The sequence below is a fragment of the Nipponia nippon genome, unplaced genomic scaffold (assembly GCF_047370975.1).
Source record: "Nipponia nippon isolate SJK-2023a ecotype South Korea unplaced genomic scaffold, ASM4737097v1 scaffold_1, whole genome shotgun sequence".
Lineage (NCBI taxonomy): Eukaryota > Metazoa > Chordata > Aves > Pelecaniformes > Threskiornithidae > Nipponia > Nipponia nippon.
Genome location: NW_028262290.1, coordinates 109,942,771 through 109,962,221, shown reverse-complemented (window position 1 = coordinate 109,962,221; position 19,451 = coordinate 109,942,771). Strand labels below are relative to the sequence as shown.

The following is a 19,451-nucleotide window of genomic DNA, read 5'->3' as shown; positions in this document are numbered from 1 at the left end:
AGTGTGTTGAAGTAATCAGGTGGCATAATCCAAAATGCACATCATAACCCAAAACAAGACTATTGTTGAGTCATGAAAAAGTTAGCCTTGTAAAAGCTGGTCTTGAATCTGAAGCTTGTTCGCTTCCATATCTTTATTTTGTGATATACTTTAAGAAAACATTTTGAGAAAGGCTTAAAAAAAAAAGTACTTCAGAGAAAACACTTGCAAATATCTCCTGTGGATTAATCATAAAATAGGACACTTCCTGATTAGGAAAGTATTATGAGACATAGCAGATTGGGTAGTAATGACAACAATGGATTACACAGGATGGCTCTGTTTAGGAAGAACATGTACATAAAATAATTCCGGTATGGTAACCAGCACTGCAAGCATTTTAGATATCTGTAGATGTATTCCGTAATATCCTAGCCTAAGAAAAGATTTTAATCAACACAGGCAAACTGAAAAGTAAGTTGCTACGTGGACAAGTTAGGTTTCTGTTCAGAATGTGATGCATTGAAATGAGCAGGATTTTATTGACAGGGTTTTCTTCTTCTCTCACCCCTCGTTGTCTCCTAGAAATAGCTTGGCTACTGTGCCCTGTTCCGCTAATGTTTTGTGATGTGTCCCAGACATCGCCATAATCCAAATGATTCCTGGCAGTTGGGGGTCTATTGAATCTTTGCTGTAAAGCTTTCCATGTTAGAAATTCTATAGGATCCTGTCTCTGAGACAGGAATTTGGCAGTGGAAAGAAAGGCAAGAATCTGATGCATTTTTTTAGCAATGCTCTTTAGAAACACTTTCATCTATACAATTCTAGAATATCAGGAAAGCATCCTTGGGTGGGTCCTTGGATATCTTTGTATGTTCTCCATGAAACATTAGAATGTCCAAAGGAAGAAGGAAACTATGGCAACACCCATGTTCATGCAAGAGGGATGCACATACTTGCAGAGACTGGATTGAAGGGAATAAGCACACCTATGTATGGACTTCAGCATTTTTATATGAACATAAAGGATCTATGAAATTGCATCACTGGGTTATGAAGTGCAATGGTCTGCACTGTGTGTGGCGTTTACCCTGTTTGCTCTAGTTTTTGCCTGTCTGCTCCTGACAATAGTCAGAAAGCAATACCTGGCTAGCTGGCCTTTGGTCTGACCTCTCTGGTTGTGTTTTCCATATGGATGATAATCACAAATAGCCACTGAGCAGAAGTATCAACATCATCATGACTAACAAAAAAAACAAACCCACAAAAATCCCCAAAGTTCAAAGGGAATAAATGCTCTGCCACTGATATGTTGCTTTAGCAGTTGTGCTTCTGAAGGACTCCTATCTGGTCATCTGGTAATGTGGTAATCCAACAGAAGAAAGTAAAATTCCACTGTTTAACTTGCCTGGCTTAGTGAGGTTGTGTTAGTTGTTCACTCTGGAAACTTTCAGAATCAAGATCTCTACATCAGTGGTGCTCCTGCTCGTATCCAGGTTTGAGTTTTTTTGAGATTTGTAGGTCTGTATCAATTGAAAGAGCTCAAATACTACAATAAAAAAAATAGGGATTGGATAGCTCAGTCACTACCCTTCACTTCTCACTGAAGAGTTTATATGTACTCGTCCTCTAAAACAGCTGGGCGTATCTGGGATAACTCCAATAAATCAAAAGGGTTTAAGCTAGTGAAATCGGAACTACCCAGTTAATTGATAAGGGATCTGCCACTGGAGAACTGAGAAAGTCAGTAATGCTTATTTTCCAATTACAGTTCTGCAGTTTGTGCCTGTCATTTGTTTTCTTAGATACTTGGGGATATTATGAGAGGTCATGAAGCAATCTCTTTTCCTGTGGTATAAATTTTTACTTTAAGAATACCAGAAACTAAAAATCTTCAGTATGTAATAATCTGTTCATTTTCAGACCCTGAAAGGCAAGGTCTGCTCCCCCAAACTAATTACACTGTTTACCTTGTTAATACCCTTGGAAAATGTTAATTTTCTGTACTGTTGTGCAATTCAGTCTGTCCTGTCTGTCCAAGCACTTCCATGATCCTTGCTGTTCATAACACGCATCTGCCCTGACATTCTTGCAATCCTTTGTTTTATTGCTTAGTGACATTTCCGTGGGTAAAGCTATGTTTTTTTTTTATTTTTGCACATAAGGAATGGACACAGCAGGTAGATTGAAGTATTTACCCAAGGCTACATGGGAAGTCTGACGGAGCCAGTGTCTGGAGTTGCAGCATGGTCACCAGACATCTGTTGTCATCTGCTTGTGGTATTTTCTAATGTATTCCAATAATGGGTGAAACAATCATTTTTCCTATGGGACCAAAATACAGTGCTGTAGAAAGAGAATAATTCTATTACTGATGCTGGGTACTGGCTAAAATCATTATGGCCTTCTTTTGCAAGAATCCTTTCCCTTTATGTATTCCTGATTATATTTAGTTTGCTTGCTTTGACCTATATTGGGTGTCATAAGTCATATTATTTTGGGTAAAAGCTGAAAATTATCAGAAACACTTTGATCAAATGAGAAATTTGAGAGAAGAATAATTGGATGTGTGGTATATTTTGTATAAAGCATCAGATTTATACGGTTATTGACTGTGAAGTTTAACTCAATTTTCCTTCCACAGCATGGAACCTGGTACTGCAGAGGTTATTTTAAAAGAATACAATTTTAAACTGCATAAGAGTACAGTAAAACTAAAAATAACACCATACTATTTAAAGTAGCTATAGAAAAAAATAACTCCTGTCCTAAGGCTCTTGCACTCTTACCCAGAAGTGCCTGAACATCAGGCAGGGCATCTCAGCTAGCTTTAGGAGTAAAAGGGATGTTGCATTATGAATTTTATTTTTGGTAGTGTGTTATTTTTGGTAGGAGTCACTTTCCAAGAGAAACGTTGCAGCTTTCTGTAGGTCAGTCAGACTTAGGATTTGATCAGCTTGGCAAAAAAAAAAAAGCCTGCCAGTGGGATACAATTTGCCAGGAAAAGCTGTGTTCCTGTTAGCTGCCCCAGGCTTCCCGGGAGCAGCAACCTGCACTGGCAGCAAGGAATGCGAGTTCGTAAACTGAGGAAAACTTGTGTGGAAGAGTAGTGCTCTAGGCCAATGGATTGCAGCTGAAAAATTGCTGTAGGATTAAATTCTTGCCATACTAAACCACAGCTGAGAACACGTGTGCCATCCTGGAGAGTTTTGATATGGGCCAAAGATGAATGAGTCCTGAAGTCTACAAGGAACTCTCATCTACATAGATGTTGTCCAGACAGCTCTGGCTAACTGGTGGAAACTGTATTTGCTCTCTCTTCTTTAAATGCTTTGATTACATACACAACATTATCTATGCCCAGATGTGTACAAGCTCTATGGAAAATCATTGGATTACAGTGAAGCCAGACATCCTCCTTTCAGCTGCTTCCTTATCCCGGCTCTGAAGCATGAAGCCTGGGACATATTCATCACAAGGAAATTAATTTTTTTAGACTTTTAAAAAAGCATTAAAAAAACATTAAGAAATGTTAGTTACATTATAGCTTATCTCAAATATTAAAACTGAAACCAGCAATAGTTTTATTCTTGGCTGGGAAGCGCAAGAACACTAGAACGGGTGCTTGGGTAGGAATTAAGAGTCTATTCCTCTGTGTGTATCTCAAACAAGGTAATGTTGAACTTCTATTATGAAGAAGTATCAGTATCATTAGGGACAGATTCTGGTCTCGGTAATGAATTATTCTAGATATAAAGCAGTGTGATATATCTGAATTTGCCCCTACAGGGATAATGCTTATTTCAACTGCAGGTTAAAATACTTTTAAGACTGGGAGATAGCAAAGGCAGAAGAACACTTCAATGAATGTACTCAAGCTCTGGGTGTTTAGTGACTCCTACAACATTCTTCCTGCTCATGTGTCAGTTGTCCTCTAATATCACTTCTGGATCAAGTCTCCTTTTCCCACCAGATGCCATTTTTACCTTGGATTTAGACCCTGCTTCTGGCACTTACTCTTGTCCCTTCTGTAAAAAATCTCTTATGTTGGCAGGAAAATGCAAGTACTCTATCATTAGTCTTACAGAAAGAATCACTGCAATGCAATTTCCCTGTTGCACAAGAGTGAAGTGTGATGGGGGAGATGGGACTGCAGCGTAGACCATCCCTTCCCTTGATGCCACAAAAGGAAGAGGAAATCCAGGGACAGGAGAACCTGGGAACAGCCTCATTACAACTACACAGTTATAATGTCTGGTGACTCTTCACAGGTGTTTCGGTAGTTTGTAGAGACACTGGTACACCACTCATACTGACTTACAGGGCTCAGAAATCGATCCTAGATGCTTGCCCTGTACGCATGGCTTCCAGGGGACTTCAGCTGCTGCTGTCTGTATGTTTTGTCCATAATTCTGTCCCTGCTTCTGTTTCAAACTGTGTATAGTTTAGTTTTAGAATGTAACATGTGCAACTCCTACTTAATAGAACAGTGTGTAGTCAGTCACATCTGCTAACAGTGTCAAAACAGTCTTATTGCTTTTTACTCCTGTTAGCTTTGCAGAGACAATACAGCTGAATTGCAAGGCTGCTGCATTATTAACAGCTCATTTGCTGAGTTCCCCATAGAGAACAGTCTCTGCTAGTACTGTGCAAACCAGATGTGCAGCCTCGCTGACTCCCTGATGCTGGGCTCGATGTAGAGCTGCTAGGCAAGGAGCAGCTTCTCTTAAACTTTACCTTGGATGTGAACTGGAGTTGTGAATGCAGACTTCCTCAGTGCTGTGCTTCAGAGAACAGATAGGATTAAAGGTGCCCAGCATAAATACAGAAGGAAATCCCAGGTGTAACTCAACTGCACAGAACTGCTGAGGCCAAAATTTTGCTGCTACTTCACAGCAACAGTATTCGTGAGAAGGCAGGATTTGTACTGCATTTGTGTACATGCAGTAGACCTGATGTTTCTCTTGTATTGATGTATTTTTCAGTGGTACATAACACATGCGTGTTTGTTTATGTATGGATATAACTTTGCTATGTTTTTAGTCATTACCTTTTACTGAGACAGCTAATATCTAATGGTAATGTCTTAAAAAGACAAACTGCTGAAAGCAAAGGAATTAGTTGTACTTCTCACTGAGCATAAAAGCATTGCTTGTAATTTTTTAGGCTGACCTTTAAATTTAAAACTCCTGAAATGTTTGCTGGGCTAATGAACATCCCTGGTGTAATTCATACAACTTACAAGAAAAGGGAGCTATGCTCAAAAACCTTAGGGACTTCTCTGCAGCAAGAATTCCTTATATATGTATGTGTTGGTTGTAACTAGAGATCAGAAATTGTGTGAGCATTTAAAGGCAGGAAAAGGTGCTCTGTAAACCTAGTAGATGCCAAAGAACTGCAAGCTGGTATATCAAACTTTTGTAAACCTGGCCCTCAGTCTTCCTACCTGAGAGCTGTTATAGCCATTTCACTTGTTGTTCAAAGGCGGAGGTAGGCAAATTATGTATATGGAGTAGTAGTTTCTTAGCATCCAGCAGGTACAGTGATATGGTGGCATAATTTAAAGTTTGCCCACATGATTTCAGGTGTCAGTCTGGGGCTGGGGACTAAAAGGAATTGCTATGTCTGCAGAGACCTTGGAGCTGCAATGCTGATAGAAAAGAGCAGTAGCTACAACCAAAGCTTTCATGATTAGCTAGAAGAGCTGGCAGAGCAAGGGCAAGAGCAAGATGTGCGAGAGCAGAGCTGGAGGAGCAGGCAGGGCTCAAACAGGGATGCAGGGTTTAACCAGGAGGGCAGGTAGCACTTGTGGCCAGGAGGAGCAGCTAATGCTGCAGGGCCAGCAACAGCTTGGATAAAGCCTTGTTATCCTGCTGTTCAGGTGACAAAGTCCTGGGACCTGCTGACTGCAAACTGAAAAGGGAGTGATAGTGCAGAAAATGGAGAAACAGCCAGATGGCTACACTAGGGTGCTAGGGAGGAAGGTTGTAAACAATTATAATGCAACTTTGGGAGAGGTATTGTATCTCACTGCTTTTGTCTTCCTGTTGTCCTTCTCTCCCATTCAGTAAAGTAACAATTTATTAAGAAAACTGCTATGTTTTTAGGTGTGGAAAAATTAGGCATTTGAGCACCAGACAGCTTAGTTTAATCTTGCTAGCCTTGGGGTGGGGATTCAAGGTAGTGTTTTATTATTGGTCACTGAAGTTTAAACCTGGCATGGTTGATATCAGTCAAAGGCTGTCAGAAATGTTGCAGAGGTCTGTGTATAAACTCAAGATGTCTGTCCTGAGTGATTAAGACATTTCATGGCAGGTTCTTTTGGCTGCAATTGGAAGGGATATGCTATTTAAGTGGATATCCACTTCGTTTTTCTTTTATTAGTAGGATAGATTGACAGATGAGGGAAGACAGTGGCAACTGAACCCATGCCAGACTTATCTCCACAGTATTTGCATGGGGAGGTGGATGTGATGTTGCAGAACTACTGAGGGTGGCTGTGAATCTGTGCTTACTATAGCTGTATTCATATTATTGTGATTACATGTTTGTAAAAACAAAGGCATTCACCCCACACAAAATGGAGTGTGCATGGTGTTGCTTGTTTGGACTCTTGAGAAGCATTGCCTAAAAAAAAAAAACCCTAAAAATCTCGGAACAAAACAACAGATAGTTATGAAGCACTGTGACAATGAAACAACAAGAGCAGAAAAAAAATTTAGAAGAGACATATGGCTTAACATGCTGGCCCATTTTTGGTTGATCTTTTTCCAATCCTGCTCTCTCAACATAACCTCTCTCTCAGTCCCTCCCTATTCCATAAACCCATCTGCCTTCATCTGTTAATTCAGCCCTCTGTTACTATTGAATTGTTTATCAGCCAAATGAGTGTGGATGATGAGCTCCTCTATTCCCTCCAACCTAGTTAAAACAGGCCTGCTACTCAGTGGTGGGCCAGTGTTGAGGAAAATGTAAATTACTTATGATTTGTCTGGAAACCTTTGAGAGGGAGGCCAGAACAACTGAGCATTTGGCATCTTCAAAAAAAAAAAATTTCCAAGGCCTGGATACAGGCAGCAACAATCTCATCTCCACCACCCTACTGAGTATGCAGTGATTTTTGGCTTAGTATGCTTTCATAAGGTAAGAGGGATACCCCTGCTTGGCTTGGGCTTGATCATCTTCCAGTTCAGTCTGGGAGAGAACTTGTGAGAAGTCTGAACTGATCCAACATGCCTAATTGCCCCATAAAGTTGAGCCAGGGAGGTTTAAGTTGGGTATTAAGAAATGTTTCTTCATAAAAAGGGTAGTCAGGCACTGGAACAGGCTGCTCAGGGAAGTGGTTGAGTCCCCCATCCCTGGAGGTATTTAAAAGCTGGGTAGATGAGGTACTTAGGGACATGGTTTAGTGGTGGACTTGGCAGTGACAGGTTAATGGTTGGACTTGATGATCTTAAAGATCTTTTCCACTCTCAATGATTCTGTGATTTTATAAACGGGAAATCTCAATTTTTTTCCCCTCTTGCTGTCCAAGTGATTTTTATCTCTCTCCAATGTACCAGTGGGAGGTGTTGGTCTGACTCCAGCTAGTAGAAAATTAACCCAGCAAAATAGTGGGTACCAAAGGACCAGGTGAAAGCCTTGGCAGGAAGGGATGGGACCCACCAGATCAGGAATTGGGTGCAGAGTAAAATCAGAAGCATCCCCTTTCAGTAGGGATTCATTCATCCCTTTTGAATACCCACTCTCATCAAGAGAAGAAAAACCTCTCTGGCTCTGTTCTAGCAACATGTTAAAGCATGTGTCCAAGCATATGAATAGTTGTCTGGTCAGTCACATAGCAGTGCTGCCTGTGTGAAAGAAACTTGGTCAGTCTTTATCAGAATTATTCTTGTTGGGGGAGTACCTTCAAAACCTCCTCCTGTAACTAGAGATATTCTTACTTTGCCCCTTCAGAGGAGGTCTCCAGTTGAGATCAAAACTAAATGTATGTCAGTTAAGCCAAATTAGTCTGGTGCTGTGACTCTCCAGGGGTCTCCTGTTCTCTCCTGGCTTCATTGTTGCAGTTATGCTGTAGACCCCTGACTGTTTTCCATGGACAATGAGATAATTATCCTGCTATTTTAGCATGGATTCCTAAGAAAATAAGACTTGTGTAATTATTTAGGGTGACTGACTATATGCAATCTATGTAGTCTTTAAACTGGCTGAGACCTCTCATGCCTATTAGATGAGAGAGGCTCAAATATACCAAGTTCTTATGTTATAGCCAGGTAAAGAAGAGACCCTGATAATGTGTATTCCCACCCCCGCTTTCCTGGTGTGGGAGAAAAAGCTGTGACATGAACTCACTGTTCACTGGACATATCAAAGGAGCTCCAGGGACACTCATCTAAATCATTTCATTGCTGACAAAACAACTTGTTGGGATATGGGCTCAGGCTTTGCGTCATTGAACATGCTTTATGGATTGTTTTTTTTTCTTTAAGTGGAGCCTTGGTTGTAAAAACAGTTGGTCTCTTAGTAGGATTATCATAGGCTTTATGCAGGAAAAAATATGCAGTATGCTTGCCCATGTAGAATAATGTTTCATAATCACTGTGTATATCTCTTCTGCCAGGGATGCTGATATTTAACCTCCTTCTGTTTTGAAGCTGGTTAGCATTTGCTCCAGAAAGGGAATCAAGGTAAAGGAAAATGAACTTAACAGGGACAAATGTCAAACCAGTATATATCTGTGTAAAACAATTAGTGAAACTGTGAAAATTGGGCTATGCAAATGATTGCAGCTGAAGGGCTGGAATTCTTTTGATCAAGTTGGGTAAATGCTCCAGTAATTCAGTACCTGTGTGAAGAAACTCCTCAGTACACACACCCAGGATGAAATGGGGATGGAGTTTGGGTTGTTGCATAGCATGCTGCCTGATCCTGCAAGGAAGAGAGTTGGTAGCTGTAGCAGAGGAGTTGCAGCCCTGCTAGGGCAGAGATCGCTCTGGGACCTGTCCCATGTCATTCCCCAGCCATTATAATCCTTGGTCATCTCTTCCAGGAGGGTGTCTGTCATGGCCTCCCCAAATGCTCAGATCTGGGCTACCAGGAAGGAAGGATATAGTGCCTAAGAGCTGCTTAAAGAAAGCACTCTAAGAGCCTGAAGTCCTAGCACCTACATTAGACAACACCTACTGCTATGTATAAGCATAGCATTCAGCTGAGATATGAGCAATCCCATCTGTGTAAGGCAAAATATAGTAAAAGACATTAGACAGCATAAGCCAAGTGCCTTTTTAAAGACAGTCTGTGTGTGTCAAAGTCAGTAACGGAGTTGAGTCCCAACAAAGGGAACAATCCAAAATGAGAAGCTATGTGAGCCAGGTATCAGAATATCACTGGGATATAAATGAGTCTAGCATCTAGAAAGGCTGTCCTATATCATCTGAGTGGCAGTCTCTTTACTGGGCAAAAATTGTGTTATTGGTAAAATTTAGTGACTGTGTTGCAGGAAAGAGAAGTACTTATGTGACATCTAGCTCAGTGGGAGATGAATCGGCATAAAAACTTAGGATATGCCCAAATGTACATCTGAACTGTTAAATGGCCCTCACGATGCAGTGTCTTCTCCCAGTTCTGCCAAGGTGGTGGACTTTTATTTATCAGTCATCCAGTCTTTACTTACACAATGGCCACCCAGGGCCAGTGGCAGGATAATGGCTGTGCTCCTATGTTTGACAGATTAAAAGGGCAATATAAAGCTTAAGCAGCTTGAAGTTACCCACAGGTTTTATACAGCTTTAAGGCAGGAGCATGCTTAGTAAAGGATTTAGAGGCTGACCATTTCTTCTTTCAGAAAAGCTCTTTTGGGAGAAGTTTGGTTTGTTTGTACCTGGCCCCCTAAAAATGCAAGATATGAGTAAACCCTGTGAGAGCCTTACTCAGTCCTTCCATCATCACCCAGATCACTCAAGAGTCTTGCAGAGAAGGACATCAGTGGTGTGTTTTTTTTAATTGGCTGTAACACAATGACCACCATATTTGTCTGTTTTTCCAGATGAAGGTGTACCTGATGTCTGCTAAAAATAACTAAAATGCTCCGGTTTATCACTTATTTGATAAAAGCATTTTAAGTAACCACAAAGTGTTCAGACTATTATGCTATGCTAAGTAGAAGTTCCTCTGATACATATCAGTCATGAATGAGCCACCAGAATGGCAGATTTTGGAAATGCAAAGGAATCTGTCCTGTGCCAACTCAAGAGTGTAGGTCTATGTCCCTTAAATATTTGGTAGGGAAAGATATAGTTGCCTCATCTTGCTTTTTCCATCCTTTCCAAGCCGAATGTTTCTTGCTCCATTTCCCGATTTTGCAGGACTGTTCTCTGGCTGCCAAAATTCTGCAAAATTCCCTGCAAAACAGACATGCATCTTGGTCACTGGCTGCCCAAATCATCTTCACCTTATGCTGCCTGTAGACCTGTCCTGAGGCATGAGTATGCCTTAGCTTATTGCTGAAAAGATACCAGAAGCTGTTGACAGGCCTGTGGGACAGCAAAACTTGCTGTTTTGCCTAGTCTGTGGGAGGTTGGGGAGTGTATAATAGGTAGGCATATAAAATTCAGAGGTTTGTTTATAATACAGATAAGCATCTGAACTGCTAAAGTTTAGTCTAATTTTAAAGCTCCTTATGCATTATGCAACTCTCCTCCTTTTCAGTAAAATGCAAAGTTACAATGGAAACCACTTCATTTCCAATGTGTATGATTTCCTTCTTTTGAGGAACAGGAAGGCAAAATGTCCTCTTCAAAGCCTGGTTCATTTTCTGAATCACTTGCCACATTCATCTTCTGTTCAATATTTGAATGTATATCTACAGGAGGTGTGTATGTAGTTTGGCTCTTGATCTTAGTTTTGATCTCCTTGGTTTTACTCAAATTCCAAGAGGGGACAATTTTCAACTTCCTTATCCTGTAGGAGATTCAGGATGTTCTTTTCAATCTGAAAGAAAAGCAGGGGCGGCAGCTAGTGAAGAGGAAAGTACTTGCCCAGCCCTCCGTAAAAGGGGTGGTTCTTTCCAGGTCCACAGAGCATGGCAAGGCCTTGTGCTTCAAGTCTCATGGTGCTAAAATGTGCTGATGGTGGTTTTGGCTCCTCCTTGCACAGCCATGTTCTTAAGCTGTCTCTACAACTTGGAATCAAGCTTGGAGTTTGAGTTGCTGGATTTAGACTGGTTTTTAGAGCATAGGCATTTGTTTTTCCTGTTTTAGCTAGCTTTAATGTCTTTGATAGAATGAATATATGAATCCACCTTTGAAGATGAGATGCATGTCTGAGATTAAAACATGGTGTAGAATCACACCAGTAACCCATGTGAGCAGGAGGAGTTGGGGAAAAGCTCAGAGGGGGAAATGAATGAAGAGTGAGGAGGCTTGGGTCAGTCCTCTGCTCTCTTCCAGCAACTTGCTGTGTGACCTTTGGGCAAACTACTTCACCTTTCTGTGCCTCTGACTCCCTCCCTCATCTTTGTTTTATTCCTTGTTTAGACTTTCCAAGTGCAAGAGCAAAAGCACATGCCTACCATGGGCAGTTTCAGTGTAAGTATTGATACACAGCTTTAAAACAAGGAGGCAAATACCTGGCTGGAGGCCTTCTGTAGGTATTTGTTAGCATGAGCTACTGCAGTCCATGATCAGTGGATGGCTTCACTGGATGAGAAGAGATGGTGTGCTTGCCCAAACATCAACTGAATTTCCCAAACACCTACAGAGGAGTGTATTTGCACTCAGATGTGTCCTGAGATGCATACTCATTTTGCTTGTGTGGCCTTCATGACCTGGTGTGTCTTTTGGTCTGCTTTGCTCCTGGGGAAGAGCTGGTGTGGCTTTGCGATGGGCCCCACCTTTCTTCCCACTCTGACTGCATGGGGAACAAGCCCACTCACTGGTCTTGTGCCGGTAATTCTGATTGTAGATGTATTTCTTCTTTCACTAATGCAATAAAATACCAAGCCATTCTCCTTCCCAAATTCAATTTGATTTTTCTTCTGAGGTTTCTGCTGATACTAGGTTCTAATTTCTCCTGTTTCACTTTAAGAAAGGAAATGAGTTGGTCAAGTGGAAATTAGAGGCCACAATGTCTCCAAAAATATTTCGGAGTGTGTTGATTAGGAAATCAGAAGAAAAATATTTCTTGCACTGATACCAAGCACAGTAAATCTTTGGTTCCAAAGGAACTTGTATGGGTGGAGAATGCAAAGATGCTTTTAGAAACACACTTAGCTTCAATTGTGAATGTTGCTGGTTATATGTTTTGTTTTTTATCAACAGATCTTTGCTTCAGGATACAACTTAAAATCTAGAAGACTCTTGAAAAACTGATGTATTTAGGAGGGGAAAAAATCCACTCCAACAGGATGGTTTAAAAAAATTATTCTCTAAAAACACCTATCTAGATAAATGAGGTGAGTGGGCTAGCAGGCCTCTACAGGCTTGTTCTTTTTCCTCCTCCAGCTGATGTGAAGAGCTGGTCTTCAGCCCTTTTGACAGGCGGGTGCAGAGACAGCGTGTTCCTGGTGGAAGCTGCTGCTCCCTGGTCTATTTTTGGTGAGCAGATTTGCCTAGGGATAGGACAAATGCAAGATGTGTGGGAGAAGTGAGTGTATAGCACCTCTGCCCAGATCCTTAACTGCATTTTAAAGCTTGCTTTCTTCCCAGCTGTGGTACTGTGGCTATCTTTGTCCAGGGGTGCACTTCATAAAGCCCTCTCCAGGAGAAGAGATGGGGTGGAGAGGTGGGAGATAAGGGTGTTGAAGGGGTGTGTTCCCCGGGGGAGGAGGTACAGCTGCTAGAGCAGCAGTGCTCCCCAAGCTGTGGTCTCAGTGTGTGGGGAAAAGGCATTAACGATCCCCCCAGAGACTGGCACTGGTGGAGAGGGCTGCAGGCCGGAGTGAAGGGGCAAGAAGGGAAACAGGTTAATTTTTCTGCCTCCCTGCTCATGGGCAGCAGGGCAGCTCCCCCTGTGTGGGGTGCGCTGGGGCACCTGCCAGGAGCGGGGCTGTGTACGGCCGTGTCCCAGCGCCATCGGCTGAGGGGAGCCGGGGTGCTGGGGGGAGGGGGGTTGAGGGGAGGGGGCGGGCGACCCCCGCTCGGGCAGCGTCGCCCCTCGGCCCACGCCCGCCCGGCGGGAGCGCGGTGAGGGTGGCGCGGCGGCTGAGGGGCCGGGGGAAGCCGGTGGGGGCACGGCCTGCTCCGGGGGGGCTGCCGGGCCCACCGCGGCCGGCGGTCACCACCTCGTCCCCAGGCGGCCTGGGACGCCGCCGTGCCGTGCCGGGCGGGAGGCGGGGGCCGGGCGTGAGGCGGCGCGCTGAGGGGCGGGCCGGGCCGGGCGGCGCTGCCGGGCGCCCGCCGCGGCGTGTGGGTGGCTCTAGGCGGCCGGTACCCAGCGACAGGCGGCGGGGTGGGAGGAGGCTGGCGGGGCGGAGGAGGAGGGAGCGCGGCGGCGTTGCGGGCGTATCAGCCGGTGCTGGACTATGGTGCGGCTCGGCGGGGGCTGACGCGCCGGCACCCCGTCCGCTCGCCCTCCCTCCCTCCCTGTCGGCTGACAGGCGGTGAGCCCTCAGCCGCACGTGTGGGATGTGAGACCTGCTCTCGCCGGGGGAGCATGAGCTGTGCCCAGGCCGGCATTGTCCAGGTACGCGGGGCTGGGGCTGGTGCCGCCCGGCCCTGGGTGTGAGGGCGGGGGGGGACGGGGACACGCACCCACACACACACACACACGGTGTTGCCTCCCGGCGGAGAAGTGCGAGGCGGGATGGGGCTGTCAGCAGCCTCGCCGCCGGGAAAGGCCCTTCCCGGGGCCGGCAGCCCCCGCCCGCCCGCCCGCCCGGCCGGCGAGATGCGGTGGTGGTGGTGGCGGCGGGTCGTGGGTGTGCGCTGTCATCCGCGCCCGGCTGCGCGGGTGCCCGCCTTTGTGCTTCGGAGCCGGCCGCTCTCTGCGGGAGTGGGACCCCCCTCCCTGTCCGTGGGCGCTTCGGCGGGTGGGGGTGGCCGGCGGGGGGTTGGTCTCCGTGGAGCATATGGGCCCTGGTGGGATACGGGCTTAGCCGTCGGCCTGTCGGCTGAATTTTACTAGCAAACAAATAGCGTGGAATTATGATGAGCGACGTGCCGGCAGGGATTGACATCATTTGGGGATGTGGATGTGCGCAGGCGGTGATGAAGAGTCCCGCGCTGAATTTTTCAGTGGTTACATCCCTTCCCTGTAAAAGAAGCCCCCAGATTTGGTTCTTGGCTCCTTGACAATGCAGCAAAATCTAAAGCACAAACTGCCTTTTTTTCTCCCCGCTCTGTTGCTGTAAGCCAATTTTGTGATTTCGTATTTGGTTATTATCTCGTGTTATTATGTAACTACATTTTTTCGTTGGCAATTAAATAACTTACTGTAAGTACGTTAAGAACGTTGCCCCAGCCTGTAGCATTGTCAAATGCTGATTTTCTCATTTCGCAGCCTGCATAGATAATGGGTTTGTACTGACACCCAGGCACATACAATTCATTTTGCTGTCTCTTGCATCGTTTCCCCGTGTGTTTCTCCGTAGTTGCAGAAGAAATTACTTGGCCTGGGTTTAGATTTTTGCATCCTGCTGTTTGGAGCTGCAGTAGTGCTTTTTTTTTTTTATGCTGCACTCAGCAGAAGTGCGTAGTGAGACTGTACAACAGTCAGTCAGGCTGTGCTTCTGTCCGGATATTTACCAGCAGCACGGTCTCGTTTTGTGGGGCACCTAGCCCTGCCTGAACGCAGCAGCAGTTAGGGGCAGGGTGCTGCTGTGCCAGTGGTGCCACATAGCAGGTGGTCAGCTGCGCCTTTCTGATTAGCGCTCATATGAGGATTGCAGTTATTACAGTAATTCATTTCAGCTTGGGGATTCATTTTGAAAATTTGGATTTTCCACTAAGAAGGGATTATCATTTCTCTGTGTAATACGTGTGTTTTATGAAGAAGTGGAGTACGGTATGTATCCTGGCTGCTCTCTCTCCTTCTGTCTGTCTCTGAAACGCACACCCATTTGGACAAGACAGGTGCAATGTTGATTTTCATGCTGGAACCAGAATTAGATGTAAAAAGCAGCGCACGCTTAGTCAACACACAACACTCATCCTGCCGATGCGGTCTCACTCTAGTAAGGGGGCGGGGGGAAGAGTATCTGTCCTTACGGAGGAAACGCTGGGTCTGTTTAGTTGTTGGTTTTGGGAGGGTGAGCAGGGAGTTAGCTCAGAACAAAGAGTGGTTGGTCAGATGGCCAGTGCTTGTGAGGAGTGAGCGGTCTCCAAGTCGGTGACGCTAATGTGTTGCTGACTTAATGTGACCTGAGCTTTGGACTCCTAACCTTTTTTTGTATCAATTGGTTCTTTCTCATCAGCTTACTCATTTGAAACCAAAGCAGGCCAGCGTGCGAACTAATGCACTCAGTGACTTTATCGGGATCTATCAATATCTGAATGTGGTGGTGATTTATTTGAAAGCAAACTGCGTACACGTGCTCAGAACATCCCAAAGAACTGATTCAAAATTCACGTGCTTAGTATTTTAAATGCATTCTAATAAACAATGTGGTATTTATTGTATTCCAATAAATAACTGCCTAAGACTTGTTACTAAAGCGCATCTTTCTGTGGCTTTGTTTCACGTACCTGGCACGCGATCTAGCATTCTTTGTGATCGTGAGATAATCCCTGTGAAGCTTCGTGGAGTTTAGCACGTGCTATGTCTAACACTAAGTAACGTTCATTCAAGGTAGTTCTAAATCCTTCTCCTTGCCTCCTTTTGAATAGTCTTCTTGCAAACAATGCAATTACTTGAATAAATAGTGCGAGCTGAGTTTTGTTTATTAGCTGCTCTTCAAAACACTGCAAAAGATGTGGTTGTCGCATAGTGGGGGGGGGGGTTCAAGTGGGGAGAGTGATGGTGTTGAATAGTTGGTGTCGGGGCAAGAGCTGTGCTAACAAAGAGGTTGGGTTGCCTATTTTTTTTTTTTTTTGAAGCTGTTGGAAATCCATCTTGTGGGTGCAGGTATCCTGGCTGCCCCTGTGGTTTCAACTCTGAAAGCTACTTTTTAAAAAAAAATCCTGCAGGACAAACCTCCCCATTCTCCCACCAGTTAGGCACATTGCAAAGTTCAAACAGAAGCGTTTTTAGTAATTAAAAAAACCCCAATTATTCTGAAGTGTCTTAATTTGTGATGGTGGACTTTGCTGGACAACGTAACTTGTATTCACGATGACTTTCCTTTCGTTCTTAAGTGTCTCCCTGGTGCGAGGTCTCACCTACTGAGTTTCCTCCAGACTTAGGGGTACCTGCAAGGTTTGGCTCAGCATGCACAGATTTGTGGGCCCCTATAGACAGGGAGGAGAGCTCGAGCCTTATATAAGTGCTGTGGCTTGCTCTCCCTCCTGTTCTGTAGAGGGGATGCTTGCCAGCCTGAGCCAAAATATGGCTTTATGAATACCAGCCAAAACAGTTTCATTGGGTATCCAAATACACATGTAGCTTCCATGAGTGGATCATACTTGCAGCTGTCGCAGCTTTCCAGTGTGTATAACTAGGAACCATCGGTGCACTGGGAGCCACTGGCACCTCGAATGCTCCCCAGCCTCCAGTGGCACCTGCGCTGCCAGGAATGCTGCTGTAGTGTTGGCTGATTCCCTCGGATGGGCTTGTGGGAATAGCTGGAGGATGGTCCTGCTCCTGCCAGTTTGTGTGTCTGCCTATTAGCATGAAACGGAATTGCAATGCCCCCTTTTCTTCAGGATGTCTGTTGTTTGTTTACGCTCAGCGGCTTTCTTGGTTTTGGCAATAAGGAGATGAGTCAGTTTTGCTTCTGTTTAAGGCTTTTTTTACCCGTTCCTCTTGTAGGATTTCATGTGCTGTTGTGATTCTGCAATGGCTGAGTGGTGAACACTTGCAGGGGCTGGTTTAATTTCTTAGACATACGTTTCTATTGGCCTTAGGTATCATGACCATTAATTCTAATAAAGTCTATAACAGGCTAGATATTATATACTTATGCATTTGTCCTAAAACACAGTGATATTTTGGTTTATAATGATAATCTCAAGAGGGTGTGGGGCATGCAATACAGGAAAAATAAAAGCACAGCCAGTAGCAAAGGGCAGGCTGAGATGCCACCTATTCCAGTCGATGTTTTCCAGCTGAGATTTGAGGCCAGCAAGATCTTTAGAGTTAATTAAGAAGAAATGGTAAGGTTCTTTGATGTAGGGAGCCCAGGGTCATTTTCATTACAGTTAATGAATGGTGGCTAGGTAGCTGTATAATGGGCTTGTGAGTTAGTCTCGGAATTTTTGATCAGCTGTGCCATGGCTAGGGTATCCTGTCGTCAGTTCTGTAGTAGGAGGTTTCGGTTCTTCAGGCAGGGCTCCTCAGGAGGTGCTGGGACTGTCCCTTGACACGATGGTGTCCTCATCTTGGATGTTTGTGGGTTCACCAGAATATGGACTGGTAAGACTGGTCCAAGCTACAGGCAAAATAAGCTGTTGTCGTGGGCAGCAGACTGCTGGGGGCAAGAGGCTGGCTGCGGCCCCATAGCCTGCTTTTGCTTTGGAAAGGAGGAGGAGTTGGGTTGAAGCAGGGCAGCAGCTGAGCCTGAAGCAGGGTTCCCCTGCTGCAGTACCTGTTGCAGCTCCTGTTCGTCCTCTCCCTCCAGTGGCAACAGTGACAGAAACCAGCTCCTCAGGACTGAGCTCCAGCTCTCCACTTTGTCATCTCACTCTCCTTTTCCGTGAGTTAGGAGCAGCCTAAGCTTGATCCCAGCCTCTCATCCTTTTGTCCAGAACGTTGCCTACATTGCAGATAAACCTTGAGATGGCTGTGGGGGAGTGATGTGGCAAGCTGTTCCTTTTAGACCTTAAAAAAAGGGGAAACCCTGGTGCTCTTGTTTGAAATATGGAAGTAGATGACCAGCACCGTGCTCCCCAGGGAATCGCTGTGCTCCATTGTATTGTGAAGTTCTTTGAGGACGCAGCAGCAGCAGCGCAGGCAGCGTTCCCTTGCGGCAGAGCAGAAGGTCTGTGGGAGAGAGCGTGTGCACCGCAGTCGGGAAGGCTATTATGGAGACCTTCGCTGAGGTTTCATTTTATGCATTTAGCAAAACAGGCTTGCTCCTTCACACTTTCCAGATATTTTTATATTTCTCTGCAGATGCTTGTAGAACACCAACATTTGTTTGGTTTGAAGCCTGAATTAAAATTCCCAACCAATGTCTACAGGCAAAAGGGGAAAAAAAAAAAAAGCAAATGTTTGTCCCAGAATTAAAATCCATTTAAATTTGAGAGTTGTTAACCCATGAAATAGTGATGCAGTATAGAATGTCTCTTGGACTGAATCACTTGTGTTTAAAATGGAACATGCTCTAAAAATAAATGGGTAATTGCTTCAATGTAGTCAATATGGAATTTAAAGATGACTGACAGTGATTTGTCATCCATCTCCATAGCAGGAGTCATCTGGGAAGTCTGTGATGTTAAAGGCATTTGTTTCGATTAGCACCTTTTAAAGTAGTTTTGTTAATGAGCTCTTGAACACCAGGACTGAAATCTGTCATGTGGTGTAATTAATTTTTCCATACCATAGGAAAATGTGTGCCATGTGCACCTTCAATTACCAAATCAGGTTTCTCAGGTCCTGAAATGTGTGGTTCAGCAGGCCTATTGTTTCAGAGAAAGGAGGAGCATGTTGTTCTTCTGGTGCCAACAAAGTGCTTTCACATGTCTCCGTGTAAAATTTAGGATGGCATCCTGCGAGCTTGGGAAGATCTGGTGGTGTGCTGCCCACTGTATACTTTTTGCAGAGGGGAAGACTGATGGGTACCCCTCCCAAACATGTATAAGCAGAAGAGGTAGAGCAGGAAACTGTCTGCTTTTTCCAAGGGGGAGAGGAGAGTGAGAGAGGGGGGAATGCTTGATGAGATGGTTAAACAAGTTGTTCTTTGTGCTGGTGAAATGTCCGAGTGCTGGTTGTATGGAGCAGACAGGTCAAGGAGCTGTTCTCTGGATCTTAAGTGTTGCTGTGACTCCTTCCTCCCTGAAACAAACAACCCTGCCAAAGTCTGTCTCTTTGGCAGAATGTATGTTGTACAGACTTTGCTAAGCTAGGTAAGAAGCAATGAAGTTGGGGATAATCCAGCTTTGCTTGTGAGCTGGATGCCTGTTGTAAGGTGCTTCCTGAACCATCTGAACTGTGGTCCTTCCAGCTGGACACAGCAAATGTGTGTGGGGCTACCTGCCGGGGCATCTGTGGGTACGCTTGCAAGTGCTTGACAAACTAATGGGATGGATGGGATCATCTGATGTCCCAAGCTGGTCCTTGGGCAGCTAGATGCTTTCCTTTGAAATCTGGGCCCTGTCAAGACCGATACTGTTGTTAAAGTAGGAGATATTGTCTTGTGCCTACATCTTAATGCAGCCTCA

General features: G+C 44.7%; 1 protein-coding gene across 8 annotated transcripts in view; it reads left to right on the top strand.

Annotated features, from left to right (window-relative positions):
• Nucleotides 1-19,451, top strand: part of HECW1 (HECT, C2 and WW domain containing E3 ubiquitin protein ligase 1) — a 301,696-nt gene that overhangs the window by 23,953 nt on the left and 258,292 nt on the right. For 5 of the 8 annotated variants that reach the window (XR_015706691.1, XM_087766816.1, XM_087766748.1 and 2 more), the window contains exon 1: nucleotides 13,379-13,659. The exons of the other annotated variants lie outside the window; for them this stretch is intronic. Coding sequence is in view for 3 of the 5 variants with exons in the window: in XM_087766816.1 (XP_087622942.1) it covers nucleotides 13,630-13,659 (30 nt within the window). In the remaining 2 variants the exon portion in view is untranslated. Of the gene's footprint in view, nucleotides 1-13,378; nucleotides 13,660-19,451 lie in introns of those variants that run through there. 8 annotated transcript variants of the gene reach the window in all.